Consider the following 19,241-nt stretch of genomic DNA (forward strand, 5'->3'; position numbering starts at 1 on the left):
GAACCAGAATGTGTGCTCTTCATGCTTTTGGGATTTGCTGAAGACAATGTGGCTACAATTAAATGACTTGGATATTTTCACCTTTATAAGATGCAGTAAGAGTGGCAGCTTAAATGATACGTGAGTCAAAGGTTAACTTCTATGCTAAAACATGTTCTTTAGGATGAGTTTGTATCTCAGGAAACAAATATGGAAAATCTTCACTTGCATTTTTTTTTTTTTTGCTACAGTTAGGATAAGCATATAATAATTTATCCTCAAAACGAGGACACTTGAGAATGCAAGGAGGGTACTAATAATTATACCTGGACAACATAAACCAGAATTGTTCCAGGCAAACTGGGATATATGACCACTTACAGTACAGCCTTGGTGTTCAATGTTATCACATTGTGTAACTTTAAGCCTTTAAGCATGACGATCTAATTTATTTTTTATAATTTTGTTTTATTTTAAAGATTTTATTTGGGAGAGAGAGAGCACGAGCAGGGGGAGAGGGAGAAGCAGACTCCCCGCTGAGCAGGGAGCCTGATGGTGGGGCTCGATCCCAGGACCCTGAGGTCCTGATCTGAGCCGAAGGCAGACGCTAAACCAACCGAGCCACCCAGGCGCCCCCATGACAATCTAATTTAAAAAAGGAACATTAATATAGGTATTATATATTCGAGGTGTAATCCTTTAGTTATGCTACTACACCAAATAGATCCCTTTGGCTAGAAGGAAGGGTGTTCCATTTTTTTCCCTCGTGGTGCTGAGTATTATGATCTGCTTTAAATTAACGTCAGCACAGGAAACTAGTCAATTGCAGCAAATCACACTGCAGAGCTGAGCTTAAAGCTAAAACCTCTGTTCCCTGAGTCCCGTTGTTGCTCACTGAAACCATGAAGGGTTGCCTTCTAGAATTTGATCAGATTTCTATTGCAGATTCACCAGAGGTGGAGACTTATGACTGCCTTTCAGATAAGAAATCTTGTCAAATTTGTAAAGAGGCTTTTCCTAGTTCACATGAATCCTCTTTTTCCCACTTCCCTAAAAATCCTGGGTGCTAGTCCGAATCATGAGTCATGTACTTTTGGTCTTTTTTTGGAAAGATTTCTTTGGGCATTCAAGAAGTGATCCAGGTATTCATTAAGTTTAGTCCTTGGGAATTTTGTGTGTTGCAGTAACTAGGCAACGGTTAAGATGTTTTAACTTAGCATGTCCTGTACTGGCAAGTTTAAAAAAAGAACTGTCAAGCCATACTTGGCAGAACCTCCCTTGGACTCTCCCACCCTCTGTACAGTTCTCCTGTACATCTTGGCTGTCCTCCACGGCTAACAGAGGCCTCTTCTGTCTCAGCCTCTCTGACAGCCTCGTCCAAGCCTTTCCCACTGCAGAACAGCTGGACACCCACACTGTCCCTATAATCGCTAGGACTATGACTAGTGGTTTGATCATCCATTACCTTTCCTAACAACTCTCACGTCCATATCTGAAACCTACTCTTAATTGCTACACGTTTGAACATAATTTGCCTTTGTTTATGAAAATACAACTAAGTTCTAAGTTAGTAGTTTAAGAACTGTGCTTCTTCATCAACTATAAGGGCACACATTTCAGACACAAACTCTAGCTCTTAATTTAAAGTGAATTTCCAATGCCAACTCCTTCAATGACATGGAATGTGTAAAAGGTCTCCTATGTTCAATGTTAGAGGGATCTGACTTGCCAGGTATACAATTTTGGAAGCAGAACTACTGCACTAGAGACCAGGATAAGATGCTGTCCTTAGAAAGCAGGATTCTGTGGTACAGTGGTACAGGGCAAAAGCTTTGGTATCAGTCACAGCTAGGATTCGAATCTGTTCCTTATGTAGTAGCTATGTGATCTCTATAACCTCTTAGCCTTAGTTTCATCATCTAGAAAATGGGGATGAGAACTGTCCTTGTCTTAGAGGTTTGTTGTGCTGCTTAACTGAGATAGTGCATATAAACTGTTTTAGTGTCAACTGCTTGTTTTTGTCTCCTTTTAGATTGTATGTATCTCAAAAGCAGGAGTGTTAAGAACTGAATGAGCCGAAGTATGTAAAAGGTACATAAAAGCTATCATTAGCTCCCAAGAAATTAAGCTAAGTAGGAAAATACATGAAGCTCAATTTAACTTGACTTCTTTGTCTAAAAAGTTAACCAGTTGTTTTCACCAGAGTTTTCCCATGGCTTTGGAACCCACCAGTGGCATCTTAAGGGGACAAGAACAAGTAAGGGTGTCTTGTGGGAGTTCTGGCAAGGGTCTAGACTGGTAAGCAAGCAATTGTATAAAAAGGGTACTGGATGCCTGAGCAAAACAGTGGACAAATCCTAAGCCTTAAAGACAGAACTGGGCACCATCCTTTATTACTATGACCTTGGGAATTTACTTAACCTTTCTAAAAAAAAGGCTCTTTTTAATCTGCCCACCAATCTATGAAGAATGTTAGTCTAAATGACCATTTAAAAAAATGAGGGTTGGGCCCCTGGGTGGCTCAGTTGGTTAAGGACTGCCTTCGGCTCAGGTCATGATCCTGGAGTCCTGGGATTGAGTCCCGCATCGGGCTCCCTGCTCAGCGGGGAGTCTGCTTCTCCCTCTGACCCTCCCCCCTCTCATGTGCTCTCTTTCTCCCACTCTTTCAAATAAATAAATCTTTAAAAATAAATAAATAAATGAGGCTTAACATAAAATAGGAACAAAGCAAAAACTGAGCAAAGTGTTAATTTCCTCTTTTATATGACACTAACACTTTAAGCTTGAATTCTAAATGGGCTAAGATTCTCTTCTACTTATGAATGTCTCATTATGATTTTAGCAAATCTCAACTAGGACATAGTCACCTACAACCGTTTTTGGAATTTAAAAGCAGCAAAACGTTTTGTTCCCCCAACAACGTATGTGCGTTGTGAACCACCTTGTCCCCCCAAATTCACACTGAAGCCCTAACCTTGGATGTGATGGTATTTAGGCACGGAGCCTTTGGCAGCTAATTCCTTTAGATGAGGTCATGAGGGTGGAGCTGCATGATGGGATTACTGACTGTCCTAAGAGACAGCACAGCTTGCTTCTCACTCTCCCCCACGAAGGAGGACAGTTAAGATGGCCACAAAGAGGCCAGAGAGCCCCTAGTGGGGAAGTGAGCAGGCCAGCACCTTGACTGCAGACTTCCCAGCCTCCAGAACTGTTGAGAAATAAATCCCCGTTGGTTAAAGCCACCCAGTCTACGATGTTCTGTTATGGCAGCCCAAGCTAATACACTAAGTAAAATAATAAGTGGAAGAGAGGAACTGCTTTAGAGAAAACACGGAGTAGGGAGGGACTAAGCTCTACCTCATTCAGGAACCCTAGGGTCCCACGATATAGAGTGAAAATAACTGTTTAATACCCACCCAAGAAGAATCATGTTCATGTGCCACAGGAACAAACTCTACGGGATGGCCCAAATTCTAGCGTATTAGTCTGAAAATAAGTGAATAGGATTCTATTTTCCTTTAGACATCTGTTGCAAAAAGGATTGGTGCTAAGTTTTAATATGGTGGTAAAAAAAGAACCTGCTTGGGTCAGGGACCTGGGGAAGAACGTGTCTGCTGATGTGATGTCATTTCACGATGGGGAAAAAAAACCCTAGCCTTGCTCCCGAATGATCTTTTATTTCACTACCTACTTCAGAGCTCCATTTGAGGTGGGTACCTTTAAGGGATAGAAAACATCAAACACAACTTAAAAATTTATGTTGCACTTTGTCCAATTATAAGGCAAAAAGGAGAAGACACTTTCAAAAGCATAATGCTGTACGAATGACTCATTTACAGCCCCAACCACACCGGGGTTCAAGACAGGCTAGCAAACCCACTGTGGAAAGGGAATGGCAAACTACCAAGTTTGATAATGTGACCCTCACGGTAGGCATAGTAGTTACACAGGAATAGAACCATCTTTCATAAAAGAAAGCGGGGGTGGTGGCAGTTGGGCAGAGAGGGAAAGTTCCCCAACTCTGTAGATAACTTGGTTACAAAGAATAATGTAGCCTTGAAGGGAGAAGAGGAAACCCACACAGTGGACACCATGTTGCTGAAAGAGGGTCTGGAGAAGGTCGTTCCCAGGCAGCCTATTTAAATGCCTTAGTGAATGCAGGTCACACACCGAGGAGCATCTCAGGCCCTTTTTTTCTTTCTTTCTTTATGACAACAATTTTGTAATTAATTAGGCTCTGGACTTCTCAGGGAAGCCCAGAACTGGGCCTAAAGAATAAGATACAGGGAAAAACTTGTGAAACCATGAAAATACATTTTTTAAAAAAAGTTTTTAGGTATAATACACAAAAGCAAACAAGTTTATCTTAAAAAATATCAAGTATCACATCAATAGACTACTCCTAATTATAATTACTTCTTAAAGCAACATGTCTTTGTTTACAAATACAGCAGCAGGTGATAAAACCTAACATCTCAAACAGATTGCTTACAGTTCATAATACAAAACAAATGTCTATGTCTCAAATCACATTTTAGGCAGTTTAACTTAAAATGCATAGACAATTACATACATCAAATTTGTCATTATTAAGTCAATTTTAAAAATCACAATATTAAAAAATACAAAAACAAAACAAAACCTTTATAGAGCACGCATAAGAAGTCAAGTTTACTTAATGGCAACAATCAGTATCTGTTAACCAGTGACAGGCAGTTTAAGTGCCTTCATCCAGGGAAGAAGTGAAGAGGAAAAACCTCCTGTTACTTTGCACACGTGAACAGTTGCACCGACAAACACTACAATCTTGAGAAACATTAATTTCTTACTTAAAAAAAAAAAAAAAGGTACACCACACTTTGCTGTTTAAAGTGTCCAAAGGCTGGCCTCTCATTTCCACCAGCGGCAAACTAAAACATGTTTATCTAGGTAAACCAAAAATGGGTGTACTCATGCATTCTGTAAATGCTACCCCTAGACGGTAAGCCTCCACGGGACAGGCATTCTCCTCCTTCTCTGCAGCTCTGGGAGCTGGCAAAGCACCAGGATCAGACACTTGAGTGCTGAACAAATGCAGTTCTCAGATGTTTTCTCTAGCCAGGAGCTTGCCTGGCATTTCTTTAATACTGATTATTTTATTGGCAATTTTAATTTTACTTGGCAAAATTCTGAAAATAAAAAGTGTCTGTCCTTCAATACTCAATATTGCTCAAGATTAAATTTTAGTCTTCCCTGAAAGCTGCCCACCACTTTCTCTGCATAGTACCTCTATCAGCGTGATTCATCTGAATTTAACCTTATGCTTTTCAAAAACCAACACTTGAAGGTCTGTGCTTATTAGGTTTAATGTCCAGGGTTTATAACCCTGGCATTTTGTAAATCTAGCACTCACTTATTCAGGGTGAGGAAGACATTGGCACTAATCATTTAGAAGTCTAGGCAACTGATGGACATGCAAACGAGACACAGCATCTCAACTGAAACATGAGTAGAGCTTCGTCCTTCTGTACACAAAATTTCAAAAGCTGTCCTTTGGGGTACAACCGGTAGCACTTATTATTTGTGAGATAAAATTTTACGGGCAAAACCGACTTCTTCCTAGAAATAGGCCAATATTCTGTTGTAGTGGTGTGCCAGACCAAGGCCAAAAACTCACCCCCTTTTTTCTCTCCCCTTTTATCATTCTCTACTGAAAACAACAGGAAAACTGACGAAGGGAGGAGGGCCCTGGGTAATTAAAAGAAAAGTATTGCCTATTGCTGAATAATCTATGTTCTACTTTATACAAAACAGGGCTGTGGAGTCTGAGTTGTAAACACCATCTTCAAAAGCATGAAAAGGCATCAGGCTGAGCCCAGGACAGACAAGCCAAGGTATTATTTCAAGCACTCCTCCAAGGAGACTTGATTCTTGAGAACTGCGTGTGTGATGAGGACCTAAGATCTTTACTTTCATTTTCCGGTTTAACATTTCAAAATCTAAGATTCCAACTTCAGAAACACTAATCCTCAACACATCTCGATTATCTCCATCAAATTTGTCTTAAAGTTCTTGCTCAGAGAGAGCCCAAGTGCCAGCATATTCCATCCTGTGTACTCCCTTCTGAGACCAAACAAACTTTCTAAGAAACAGTCTCTTCCCTAAACTGATGCCGGCCTACCAGGACTGGTTTCGAAAGCAACCTTATTCCCTTGTAAAGAGAAAAACCTTCCCCCCCGTGCTTTCCCCCCATTCCTCCGCTGGAACAACTTCTGCTTTTAACTTTACCCTGAACCTAAGAATACATTTTTGTCCCCAGAGTACCCACGTGAATTAAGATTCTCCCCGCAAGCTGAGAAATAATGCTCTACAAAACTAAAAGGAACATAAAAGCAAATTCTTGTCCCTTTGATTTCCATTCTTAGGTTAAAAAAATTTCACAACTACCAGTTGGAAAGTCCTTGAAAAGAAAAGAAAAGGTGTTATGTCTAGGGCACATGGGGCAGTATGGGTCACTAGCAAAGTTGATGTATTTATTGGGGGTAGTAATTCCAAATCTCACGTTCATGATCCTTCAAATCCTTTAGCAGATTTTCTCCTCTAATAAATGGACTCCACGATCACAGATTCCCAAACGTGCTACCACTTCTCTTAATCAAACAGTATCCTCTAGTGTTACATTAAATATTGTATCTAAAGCCAGAGTTGTCAACTTCTCCCAACTTTTAACACAACCAAAATAACCACCAGGAGAGAGACCTTCCCCACTATCTCACTTTTCCTCTCATCCCCCAGTTAGCTGACATATTGCCCGACCATTTAAGCTAAAATACCTTTTAGGGCTACTGCCTTGTAAATGGGAGGCTGCTCTGACCAAAGATTCCAAGAGTGTTGTAGATTGGTGCGGCCTGTCCTTGCAAGGAAGCAAAAGAAAACAAGACCGCTTGTGCCACTCTGTAGGAGCTGTCTAACGACATTCCCCAGTCTGAAGATACCTAAACAACTCAGCTTCAATTCTGAAAGCCTGACTCTATGATCTACTTAAAAGGGAGTTTAAACACTGAATGTTCTTCTCAAAGGTGACCATCTTGCTTTCTTAAAAGGAGGTAGCTATCAAACCATTAAATTGGCAGCATTTGGCATTCTTGACATTTTAACTATAAGAGAAACAAAACTACTAAATACTTTATTTCTAAGCAAAAACAAGAGCTCCAGCATAAATCTCTCCTAGACTAGTCATGAAATCCATGACATATTTTAGTAACCCGATGGATACATTCAAAGGTTCAAAATGTTATTTGACAAATAACATAGTCAGTTCTAAGACTCTAAGGATCTGACTTAGAGATATTTCGGTGGTTACAAACAACACTAATTTAAGCGACACACTGCTTACTTTCAACGGAATGCAGAGATCTACACCTTATTATTATTAGTTTCAGTATTAGAGCTAGAGAATAATTTTTAAGGATGGCACTCAATCCTACCTATTTACCTGTCAACAAACACAGAACTGAACTGTTAGCCATAAGCACTTTACAAAAGATGCAGGAAACTATGCAAAAGACAATGACACAGCTTAACCAGACTCTGAAAGACACATACACATTTTGATCGCACTTGTACAAAGAGTCATGTCTAAATGACTAAGGTTCTTGAAACTTAACTGCTATATGTGTTTACAATAGACTCCTAGAGTGTGCCAGTTTTCCGTATCAGGGAAAAACTGAAGGATGTGCTCCTTCTAAAGAACTGAGGCAGAGGGACCTATAAGAAAGGGTCTGAGTAGAAGAGTGTTCTGTGGGAATGCAAGTTACTTGTCACTATGAAGCAATTTCCAGGGTTTCCTCTGGCTTGAGGTTTAAGACAAAGGAGAGATTTCCTTCTTTGAGTTCTTCCCAAAGCAATACGGACATCCCAAAATCTATTCCAAAGCAATACAGAGATGACCAATTCTCTAATAAGAATTTACACACGTTGGCCTGCATTAAAAATAAAAAAGTTTTCATAAATGGCAGATTTTAGAGCTGTGTGACCCATCTGGCTAAAAATAAAGCAGATCAGGTAGAACTCAAAATCATAGAAAAGTTTTTACTAAAAGCTCAAGGATAAAAATGAGCACTGCCAGGCTAATGAACTCAACATCTGACAATAATTACCAAAAGCTTTAAAATATAGATCCAAACTACAACCTCAAGAGGACCAGGTTTATTTATTCTATAGACAGAGCAGTTCAAGATGCTGAGAGGCAACATTTGTTTAAATTATGACAATGTGATTGTTTTCAAAGTGTGTTTATTTAGGGAAAAAGTGATTATAGAAAAATACTTGAAATAATTTGCCAATGAGGTTGCAGATTCTAACAATAATCCACATCATCTTCGATTTTTAAGTGTGTGGTTTCATAATTTAAACAAATTGAAATCTTGTTTTAAACAAATTGTATCAAAGAGCTATTCAATATACTTCATCGCTTTAACGTTCCATAAAAACCGAATAAAAATCACATTTGAATGATTTACTTTTACATTTTTATCTGACTGTATCCATCAGATGTACTATACATCCAAGTACAAGAGGCAGATATCTTCTCTGAGAGGTGCAAGAGTTGTTCTTTCATGAATGCCCTCTAAGAATAGTGAAACCAGCAATTTTTATATATGCATATTCATGTGCATATACATGTACTTCAAAAAGCAAAGCGTCCTCTCTTCGTCCATTAACTTAATGGTAAGACTGCAATAGAAAAAAGAAAAAGTAAACCTCGAGTTTTTCCAAGTGGAGTTTATTAACTCCTTGCTGTGGTTTAAAATAAACTTACTGCTTAATAAATCCAAACGGCAAGTCATCCCATTTATTTTGGCATACAATTTGCAAACAAACAAACAAAAATTTGTATAGCAAGAAGTTAATACTAATGAAAGTAAGTTTTGGGGGCATTTTATTAAGATTCCTTTTCCTTTACAGTTGAGGTGGATGTTTCATTAATCTAGTTGGAGACCTGATTATTTTGTTAAGAGTCATTCCCCACCCCCCAAGGAGAATCATGATTCTTTCTTAAGACTCACGTGGCTTACTTCTGGGGGGAAGTGGGATGCTTTTCTATTTGGTTGTATGTCCAAGACAGGTTCTCCAACTAAGATGTCAATCCTACCACTCTGGCTTGGCTGACAGTAAAGCATGAAGCATTACCTGTAACTGACAATGCAGAATAGTGGTATAATCTGGAGCTCAATGCTGCGGAGGATCTAACAGAACTTTGGCTGAGCAACACTAGGGAGAGTTACAGGAAGGACAGGAAAGGCTATGTATTCACTGTCCTAGATGCTCTAAAAATCTACCTCTGTATGAAGTCACAAAGGCAGAAACTTTTTACCGAACTGTGCTTTGGTGTGATGCTATAAAATGCGACAGAGAAATACTTAAAAAAAAAAAAAAAAAAAAGTCCAGTGACGTGCACCTGAGTTTTCTTCAGGGATGTTATTGAGGACATTGCTTACTACATTACAAAGTCTTTGGGAAATTTTTCTATTTTCAGTACCAGGAATACTTTTGTTTTCATCCTTCTAAATGCTTTATCTGGAGCCTGAAATTTACCCTTACCTTATATACACACACCCCTTCTTTTAAAAGTTTTAAATGCTTTTTAATCTTCTCTCTGAACCCGGAGGCAAATCATCTTTCAGTTGTGCTTATGTGACTGTTAGTGCATTTCAGATAACAAATTTAACACTCACATGGGGGCCACCAGGCATCGGTGGAGCACCAGAAGGTCCTGAAGGCACGTGAAAAGGACTGTTGGGAGCGGGGTAGAGTCCTGGTGTGGGGTACGATCCTGCGGGGGCGGGGTACGGTGCTGGTGGGCCCCAGGCTCCCGGTGGAACCGTGCCCCATGGAACGGGCGGCGCTGCCCCTGGTGCTTGGGGCGGGGGCGCGGGGTATGGCCCTGGAGACGGGTATGGCATATTAGGGGTAGGATACTGCCCTCCCATTCCAGGTGCCCAAGGTCCCGAAGACATGGATCCCCATGGACCTAAAGGACCAGCAGCAGCTGGATCTGTGGGTGCCCCATATGGTCTTGGAAGCTCTGGAAAGGGCATATTTGGTGTAGGATATGGCCCCGTGGGCCCAGGGCCTGGCACAGTTGGGGCTGGATAAGGACCACCCGGTGGGGGACATGATGGTCCAGAAGGAGGAAAGGGTGCTGGGGGTCCTGGAGGTGGTCCGGTGGGAGGCACAGAGGGATACATTCCTGTTGGTGCTGGTCCAAAAGGCACAGTGGAGGGTGTTGCACTTGGTGGGAGTCCAGATGGCACAGAAGGTGGAGCACTTGGGTTATTCCAAGGGTTGGAACTTGGCCAGCCTTGAGGTTGGCCAGGTTTTGTATTGCTCACAGCAGAGGTTTTGGCAGGGGAGTGTTCAGGTAGTGCATCTGCCAACTGGAATACAAAACAGGCATGTATCAATCTTATTTAGGGCCAAATCATGTCAAGCATGATTATAAACTAATAAAGGATAGTAAGCTGTAGGGATTACAAACTCCTAGAACATCTTCAATAGCCAAACTGCTCGGTTTAAAAACAATTCATTTAATATAAAAATCAACTTTCCAATGCAAACTCCTTAGAGGAGATCAAATTTTCTAAATACAATTACTCAAAATACTGTGGATTTGAATCCTGGCTTTACCTCAAACAAGTTACATACTCTCTGAGCTTTAGTTTCCTCATTAAAAAAAAAAAAAAAGAAAAAAAAAAGCTTAGCATTAACTTGAGGCTTAAATGAGATAATTCATGTAATACCCTTAACATAGTGCCTGGTGTATATTATATTCCAAAAATGCTGGCCATTATTAACACTGCCATGTGAACAGAGAACAGAAGCAACTTAAGACTTTTTAAATTTTTTTACTTAAGGATTCATAAATACATATAACAGAATAAAATTTCAAACATATTATATCTAAGTCAATTAAGGCAGATCAGCTATTAAAATCACATGCTCTCCCCGGCCAAAAGCAAGATCACAATAAGCATCTCTTTTAAATTAAAAGACTTATATGGCCTGCAGTTAGAACTAGGTCATTTTCTTAAGAGCCAAAATACTTATGAAGGATAAATGCATCAACTTACCGAAAATTCATCAGACATTTTCCTAAAAAAGAGAAAGGAAAAAAAAAAAGAGAATACTTCAAAACCAGTGATTAACATTTCCTATATATTCTTTAAGGAACTCTGTATACACTACTGTTATTTAATCATATATGCAAAGTCTTTTTCTTTATATAGGGAAAACTTTCATTGTAGTTCATGTAGTTCTACAAATGTCATCCCCTTTTACTGGCAGCACATCATATAAAAGTGATCCACAATATAGTATGCATTCTCATTTTGGTGGTAGTTTAGGTTGTTTGCACTGTGAGCTGTTTTAAACAATGATAGAGTGAACACTTCTCAACACATATCCTTGTGAATGTGTCATCAGGAAAAAGTACTGGAAGTGAAATATGCAGTCAACAGGTAAGGCTATCTAAAATAAAATACATCTTAAAAGTCCATGTCACTTTAAAGTCCTTTACCAATTACACTCTTTTAAGATTTTATTTACTTATTTGAGAGAGAGAGAGAGAGAGAGAAAGGAGCAGTGGGAGAGGCAGAGGGAGAAGCAGACCCCTTGCTGAGCAGGGAGTTTGATATGGGGCTGGATTCTGGGACCCCAAGATCATGACCTGAGCCAAAGTCAGATGCTTTATTGACGGAGCCACCCAGGTGCCCCTAACTTAATGTATAATCTATCTTTTCTTGGTATATATGACAAGCTACCCTTAACACATTCTACTGCCAATATTGACAACAAATACAGAGTATTTACCACAGAACAGGTACAGTACTCAAAGTGTTTTAGGTGGGTAATCTCATTGAATAGATGCACATTCTTTCACTCAGTTGACAGTTTGAGAAAAGGAAGCTCATCAAGTTAACTCGTTTAAGGGGACAGAGCTAGTAACAAGTAGAAAAGGGGTCAAACTCAGGTACAATCTGACTCCAGAGCCAAGGCTCTTAACCACCAGGCTACAGAGCCTCTATTATTTCCCATGGATATTTTGAAGTCTGTTCTTCCCTACTGATCTGCACCACAACATTCTATCTTAATTTCAGTAGCTTTATATTTTTAGCAAATTTTAATGTCAGATGACCTATTGCTGTTGTCTTTTCCCCCTAGATTCCTGAATATTCTGTTTATTTTTTCCAGATCATTTTGTAAAAAAATAGAAAGAATCTGTTGGTGTTCTGGTTGGAATTGCATTAAATTTACAGATTAATTTAGAGAACATGTAACATATTCAAAATATCAGATCTTCTCATTCAAGAACAAGGTAGATTTTCCTAGTTCCCATCATTGTCATTTATCACTCAATAGTTTATTTTTTTAAAGTAAACTCTAGCCTTAACGTGGGGCTTAAACTCACAGCCCTGAGATCAAGAGTCCCATGCTCTACTCACTGAGCCAGCCAGGCACCCCTATGTGAAAAAATTTTAGTGTATCACTTTTGTAAGCAGTAACGTTACTAAATTATTTTATTCCTTTAAGTGTCACAGCTGATTTCCTGGGATTTCGGGTAAAGAATTATGTCATCTGCAACAATCATCATCATAATAATAATTTTACATTCTTTGTCCGATATTTACACCTTTTTTCCTTTGCATCTGCTAAACTTAACAATGAAATGTTAAATAGTGATAGTAAGCACAATGGTCTTGTTCCCAACTCTCCTTGAAATGCTTCCAATGTTTAAATAAAATTCCCATTTTCAGTTTGAGATGGAAAAAGTTACATTAAAGATGTCTATTTATGCCTATGTTGCTAGATTTATTTATTCCTATTTTGCTAGTTAAAAAACATTTAGAGGAAAAAACAACATTTAGAGATGACACTGCATTTCTTCAGATCTTTTTGACATCTAATGAGCTGATCACAAGAGTCTTTCTCCTTTGACCCATGTACACAGTTAATTATATATAAAAATTGCTTAATACTGAGCCATCCTTGCATTCTTAGAGTTTTATTTTCAAGTACAATTGGCTAACAGGAATGATAAAGAAAAAGAATATGAAGGCTACAACTGCTATGACCTTGCTATTTATTCAGAATATCAAAAAACACATCTTGAATATAAAGCAACTATCCAATCACTCCCACGTTAAGGCTTTATAATAAATCATTATATCACACAATAGTAAATTCTTAAGATGAACATCTGAAGAAACTTTTATCAGTGCATGGCAAGTTTAAAGTCTACCTAAGATTAACATGTTTTTCAAATAGGGTGAGCCTTTCTGAAACAGAAAATGGTTCTGTATCAAAGTTCACATTAATTCTGAAGCAGAGAACTAACAAAGCAATACATTCAATTTCATGTGGTCCTGCTGTTCAGGTTTTCAGAATTACTTTTCCCTCTTAAAAAAATACACACACACACACACACACACACACACACACAATATAAAGTTAACTAGTTATAAAATTACATTAGAATGTAAGTTATTCCGTAAGTTAGTAATCTTAAACGGACTCACAACTCTGGCTTTCCAAATTTGAAGTTAAAAATTAAATCCTGGGGGCTCCTGGGTGGCTCAGTAGGTTAAGCATCTGCTTTCAGCTCAGGTCATGATCTCAGGGTCCCAGGATCAATCCCTGAGTCTGGCTCCCTGCTCAGCGGGGAGCCTGCTTCTCCCTCTCCTTCCCACTCGTGCTCTCTCTCGCTATCTCTGTCTCTCTCTCAAATAAGTAAATAAAATCTTAAAAAAAAATTAAATCCTAGAAGATAAAGGAGGTATTAGAATCTTAATGATTAAGTAATGAAGCCCTAACTAAAGGAATTAAAAGTAGATCATTTCTTGTTGTACAGCACTTTTAGTAAAGTGACCTTCTCTCCGTGTCTAGAATATACAGTGTTCTTATTAATAGGAAACATTCTAATTTATTCTTACTTTCATCATAAAAAGGCAAAACATAAAGTTGAACATCAGTGTCTGAATATTAGAAGTTACATAATTTTTTTTGAGTTATGTAATTTTTTAAATCTAGATTTTCTAAAAAACGATTCCAAAATACCTAGATTATGCTAATTTTTTTAGAGGGGAGGGGAGAGGCAGAGGGAGAGACTCTTGAGCAGGCTGCACGCCCAGCGTGGATCCCCACACGGGACTCCAGCTCATGAGATCATGGTCTGAGCCCAAATCAAGAGTTGGGCACATAACCAACTGAGCTACTCAGGCGCCCCTGGATTATGCTAATTACGATGAGGCCAAAAGAAAAAAAAGGTTTATAATCAAGAAAGATTTTCATTTTTCATTTTAGAATACTGTAAAGCTATTATTTCCAAAACTTTCCATTACTACTTTATGGCAGGATCTATGCATCATATGAAAAATAATCATTCTATTTTCTGAGGAGCAAGAACAGTAATTTAAAAACAGTACAAAATTTCTTTGGACATACACTAGAAAAGTAAAACATTTCTGTTAACTCTTATGGCTTTTAGAGTAAAATGGCAATCCAATCACAAGGAGGTTTTAAAAAGTTGAACTCTGTAAATTACTAGTGACTACGAAACAAGGCCACTATTTCAAAGGGGCCATCACATTGGGGTGGAGTGATAAAAAGCATAGAACTAGACAGTTATGAAATATGGACATCAATCCTCTTGACTAAGGCAAACTCCTTAACCACAGACCATTTCTCATCTGCAAGACAGTTTTAATTCCTGACTACTTTACAGATAATTAAAAGTAACATGTTTAATAATCTATAAAGTAGTACAGACATGTAAGATGTTTATTAAAAGAAACTTAAGAGGGGCGCCTCGGTGGCTCAGTGGGTTGAGTGTCCCACTCTTGGTTTTAGTTCAGGTCATGATCTCAGGGTCATGGGATCAAGCCCCACTTCGGGCTCCCTGCTCGTGCTCCAGGAGAGGAGTGCCTTGAGATCCACCATCCCCATGCCCCTCCCCTCAACTCCCACACCCTCTCTCTAAATCAATAATACAATCTTTAAAAAAAAATCCTCTCCCTCTCCTTTTGCCCCTCCCCACCTCTTAAAAAAGTAAATAAGAAACTAAGAGAAATGGGGGGAGATGATGGTAATATGCTGAAAATACAAAGTTTGAATTAGAATATCGTTTTACCATTGGCTCTTTTATCAGGTACGTTCTATTTTACATTTGGGCAACTCAAGGATCTGGGGACTTGATAAAGGTTTGGAGTATTTTAAACTTTTTAAAGCCATGTAACTTTAAAAAATCATTTTTTTAATACTTATTCCTGGAACATACATACCAGGCACTGTATTGGGCTTTAGAGAAATGAGCAACATTGCATGGAAAAAATCCTTAAGGAATTCAGTCTGGTGAAGAACTAACCTTTAAACAGTAATTACCTTACCTGGAGTAAGCAAGGGCACCAAGGGAGTACCTCAAAGAGCTCCTAAAGGAATCAAGGAAGGGAGTGTCAGGGGAGGAATCCTGGGGAAACAATGGAGAGCGAGCTGGGCGTGGGGGATGGTGGCACAGGCCCTAGGAAGGACGAGCAGATGGTGCAAAAGCTGGAGGAGGCAAGAGGACGCCCCGGGAAGTGCAAGCAGTTCAGATTGGTCGGACTACAGAAAGGGGAGGGGAGAGGAGTCAGCAGAGAGCCTTCAGACCGAGGCTTCAGTGTCTCCATCAGATTCAGCTCACCTGAGTGACTCTGTTTTTCATCTATAAAGGGGCTAGTGATGTGAAAGACTGAATGGTACTCCTAAATTGTCTATAATAACAGTGCTCCAAAAATAGCGGGTGGGCAACAGATACATTGCCCCCTCTTCCTTTGTACACAGACATGCAGCCTCGGTTGAGTGACCCTGAAAGTTACCACTGCCTAGATAAAACCGCAGCTCTTCACTCGCTGGCTCTGGACAGGCTGAACTCCTCAAACCTCAGAGATATAAGTAGACAGGAATGGCATCCACCTCACAGACCTGCCCTGAGACTTACATAATAAACAAATCTCCTGGTAAGAAAAGAAACCTTCACAAAACGGTGGCAAAGCCTGGCCTGAGGATATTTATAGTTTCCATTAAGTCACACCTATCACTGCACAAATATGAATGCTGTCTTAGGGACGCTGCCGCGACTTTGCCGGGGTGATACCTCTTGTCTATGCATCTTATTCTCTTCCTAAAATCTAACGATACAATCCAAAGATTTCCGAATTCCAAAACACACTGGCCCCAAGCCTTGCAGTTAAGGCATGGGTCTCTCTCTGTTCCTCCTGGAGAGAGGAAAAGAACATTCTAATACACACAACCCAACTCAAGTTTCTGAGACAAACTAGTTTCGAATAGGAGGTTCAGAGACGCCAGTACCAAGAAAAATTTCTGTTCTTCCTGCCCAATGAATACAGCCGAACAAAGAACTTCTGAAAGATCTCTGAAGGCTATCTTGGCCTGTAATGAAGATTGGTTTTCAAAACAGGCCTTTACAATCATCAGGTGTGAGAGTGTGTATTTCTTTGGCTTTAAGGCTATAAAAATTTTTTTTCGGTATGGTTTGATTACCTCAACATTAGAAATTTTATCCGGTAAAAGCACTGCTCTTGGTTTTCAAAGAGGAAATGGTTCAGCTATTTATAACCTTCCATGCGTAACATAAGCTCCTAAATCCTAAAAAAGAGAGTATCACCGAACTCAGCGCTTCTCACGGTTTCTGTCATGTGTATTCATCGAATGTATTAGCTAGCAACTCCTTTGGTAAGTAACGACCAGAACGTTGTCACATTGCGGACAATCTTAAGCAAGTGCCAGATTCCTCCAAGACTATTCAGGCCCATCTCTCCCGTTTTATTAGAAATTAATGAATGGGGGAAGGGGGTCGGGGCCGAGGGGCGCGAGCCGGGAACCCTTTAGGGCCAAACGAACAAAGAGAGTCCGGGATCAACCGGAGCGAACCGGCCTCCGAGCGGGTCTCGCCGCCCGGGAAGGGGTGGGGGTGGGGGGGGGTGGGTGGGGGTGGGGCCGGGCACGCTAGCCGCCCCGCCCCCAAACCAGACCTGACGTCAAGAGCGGAGAAACCCGTCGGGCGCGACGTCACCCGCCTCCGACGCCTCCTCCCCGGGGAGCTCTCGGGGGGCACGTCGCAGCTCAGAGGAAGATGGCGGGGGTAGACGCTTAGTCCCGGCCGCCGAAAAGGCGATTCCAGGTACCTCTGTTACCGCGCCTGTCTCCCGCTTGGGCGCTCTCCCTCGCGCCCCTCCACGATCCCCACTAGCGCCGAAGCAGCCTCACCCGGCAAGATCCGAGCCCGCAGCAAAGTCTAGAAGCGACGATGGGTCCGAGCGAACCGGGTGCCGAAGAACCGAACGCGGAGTGACTGACGGCAGCAGCGGCGGCAGCACCAGCAACACCAGCACTAACAGCGCGCGGCTCCTCCTGGCGCCGGAACAGGAAGCGCCGAGCGCGCCGCCCCCGCCCGCGCTCTCCCCTCCTCCCGGGGCCGGGCCGGGCAGCGCGCGCGCCCCCAATAGGCTTCCGATGGTACTGCGGCCTGCCCGGCAGGGTGGGGCGACGCGGCTGCTCTTCGGGCTCGCCCAGGGTGGCTGTTTTCTTCTGGTGGGCGGGAGGAAATCTCCCCGGTTTTCCGGAATTCTGAGCACTCGGAGGAAATGTCTGTAGTCAGTGATGTTCTGCGCATCCCGGCGGAAGTTGCTAACTTGTTTCCTGGAGTGGTGTAAGGACTGGTTCTGGATTTCCTACGCTTAGGGATTTTTACAGCCGGGCCTCGAAGCTGGCTGGGTGTGGATGCGGCCAACCAGCGGATACTGGCCCTCGGGCCCAAATGGAGGAGCGCTAAAGGAACGACACAGGAAAGGGAAGACGTTTGTAAATAGCTTGGCAATTGATACTAAAAGCTGTCTATGCAGGCTTTTCCTGATCAATGCCTCTTCCCTCCACATGTTCAGAACTTTACCTATTCTAGGTCAGTTCTGAAGGATAATGGACAAATTCCCCCAGCGCCAAGGAAATCTGGCGAGTTATGCAGATGCCATAATTATATAGTGTGTAAAATATATATACATATAGTATGTACATATACGTAAAAATACGTTAGAAGGATGCAGAATCATTACAACATTTTGCTTTGTGTTACCCGTTAGTGGGTCACTGGGCATAGGCATTTTATTAGAAATTTCTTAAACGAAGATTTACTCCTGGGTATGCTCCTCCAGCACACATACTTGTCTTACTGAAAAACGAGCTATAGAGAAACTGCAAATACCCAAGCCTGTTGAAGACTTATTTTTGGACAGGGAAAATGGTCTATGGAAAAGGGTATTAGTGTGACTTACTCTGCCCTCAGGAGTCAAGTGAATCCACAGTGTCTTGTGGAGCTATAAGGAAGCCTGAGTCACCAGAAGTCAGTAAACCTATATTTAAAATTTTGGCATTTCTCTTCATTAGGTTATTGTTTTAATTCTGGTATTTAAAAAGATTTTATTAGAGAACAAGAGAGCACAAGCTGGGGGACCCACAGAGGGAGAGGGAGAAGCAGGTTCCCCCCTGAGCAGTGAGCCAGTCACGGAGCTCCATCCCAGGACCCCGGGATCATGACCTAGCCGAAGGCAGACTCTTCACTGACAGAGCCACCCAGGCGCCCCTTAATTCTGAATTTAAAACGTTGTACTGAAATACGAGATTTTCGGTCAAAAGATTTTTGTGCCCAGGTTGAGTGCCTCACCCACCTCACCCCAGTCCTGGTCACTATCAGAGTAACTGACAGCCTCGTTTTTCCATGCTCTCAGCAACAGCATACTGTGTTCTAGAGCTAGGTCATTCCTGTCCCACATGGGCTCGGTCAGTCAACCTTTGCTTGGATACTAAATCCCCGTCTAACTTTTTCACAATTGCAGTGCAGTCTGAAGCCCACCCTCATCAATCTTTGCATTTCTTTCATGTATGTCAGACTTGCAAAGTGATAGGGGAGACTTCCACACCTTCCTTCATAAGTGTTTCCCCAATAAATCTCTTGCACATTTAATCACATTTTGGCATCTGCTTCTAGAAGACCCAAACTGACACATTAAGACATAAGGTGTATTTTGAATTAGAAAATGTGTAATATAGATTTTAAAGTTTTTTATTCTTTTTTTAGATTTAAGTGTATGCAGGCATGAAAGCGCGGGGGGGAGAGGGAGGGTACATGGGCAGAGGGAAAGACTCCCAAACAGCTCTTAGGACCCTGAGATCAT

At 41.1% G+C, this 19,241-nt stretch overlaps 1 protein-coding gene across 2 annotated transcripts; it reads right to left on the reverse strand.

Annotated features, from left to right (window-relative positions):
* Nucleotides 1-4,154: 4,154 nt before the first annotated feature.
* On the reverse strand, nt 4,155-17,442 carry MAPK1IP1L (mitogen-activated protein kinase 1 interacting protein 1 like). Of its 2 annotated transcripts, XM_028110063.2 has the most exons (4): nt 17,281-17,442; nt 11,091-11,112; nt 9,696-10,397; nt 4,155-8,694 (listed from the first exon to the last, which is right to left on the reverse strand). In XM_028110063.2, the coding sequence occupies exons 2-4, from the start codon at nt 11,106-11,108 to the stop codon at nt 8,683-8,685; spliced, it is 732 nt and encodes a 243-aa protein (XP_027965864.1). In that variant the 5' UTR covers nt 11,109-11,112; nt 17,281-17,442; the 3' UTR covers nt 4,155-8,682. The 2 variants fall into 2 exon arrangements, with proteins under 2 accessions (XP_027965864.1, XP_027965791.1); XM_028109990.2 differs by lacking the exon at nt 4,155-8,694 and having other exon boundaries at nt 8,701-10,397.
* Between the last annotated feature and the right edge of the window lie 1,799 nt (nt 17,443-19,241).

The sequence above is a fragment of the Eumetopias jubatus genome, unplaced genomic scaffold, assembly GCF_037043125.1.
Source record: "Eumetopias jubatus isolate StellerSeaLion01/CBP00866 unplaced genomic scaffold, mEumJub1_p1.0 scaffold_7, whole genome shotgun sequence".
Classification (NCBI taxonomy): domain Eukaryota; kingdom Metazoa; phylum Chordata; class Mammalia; order Carnivora; family Otariidae; genus Eumetopias; species Eumetopias jubatus.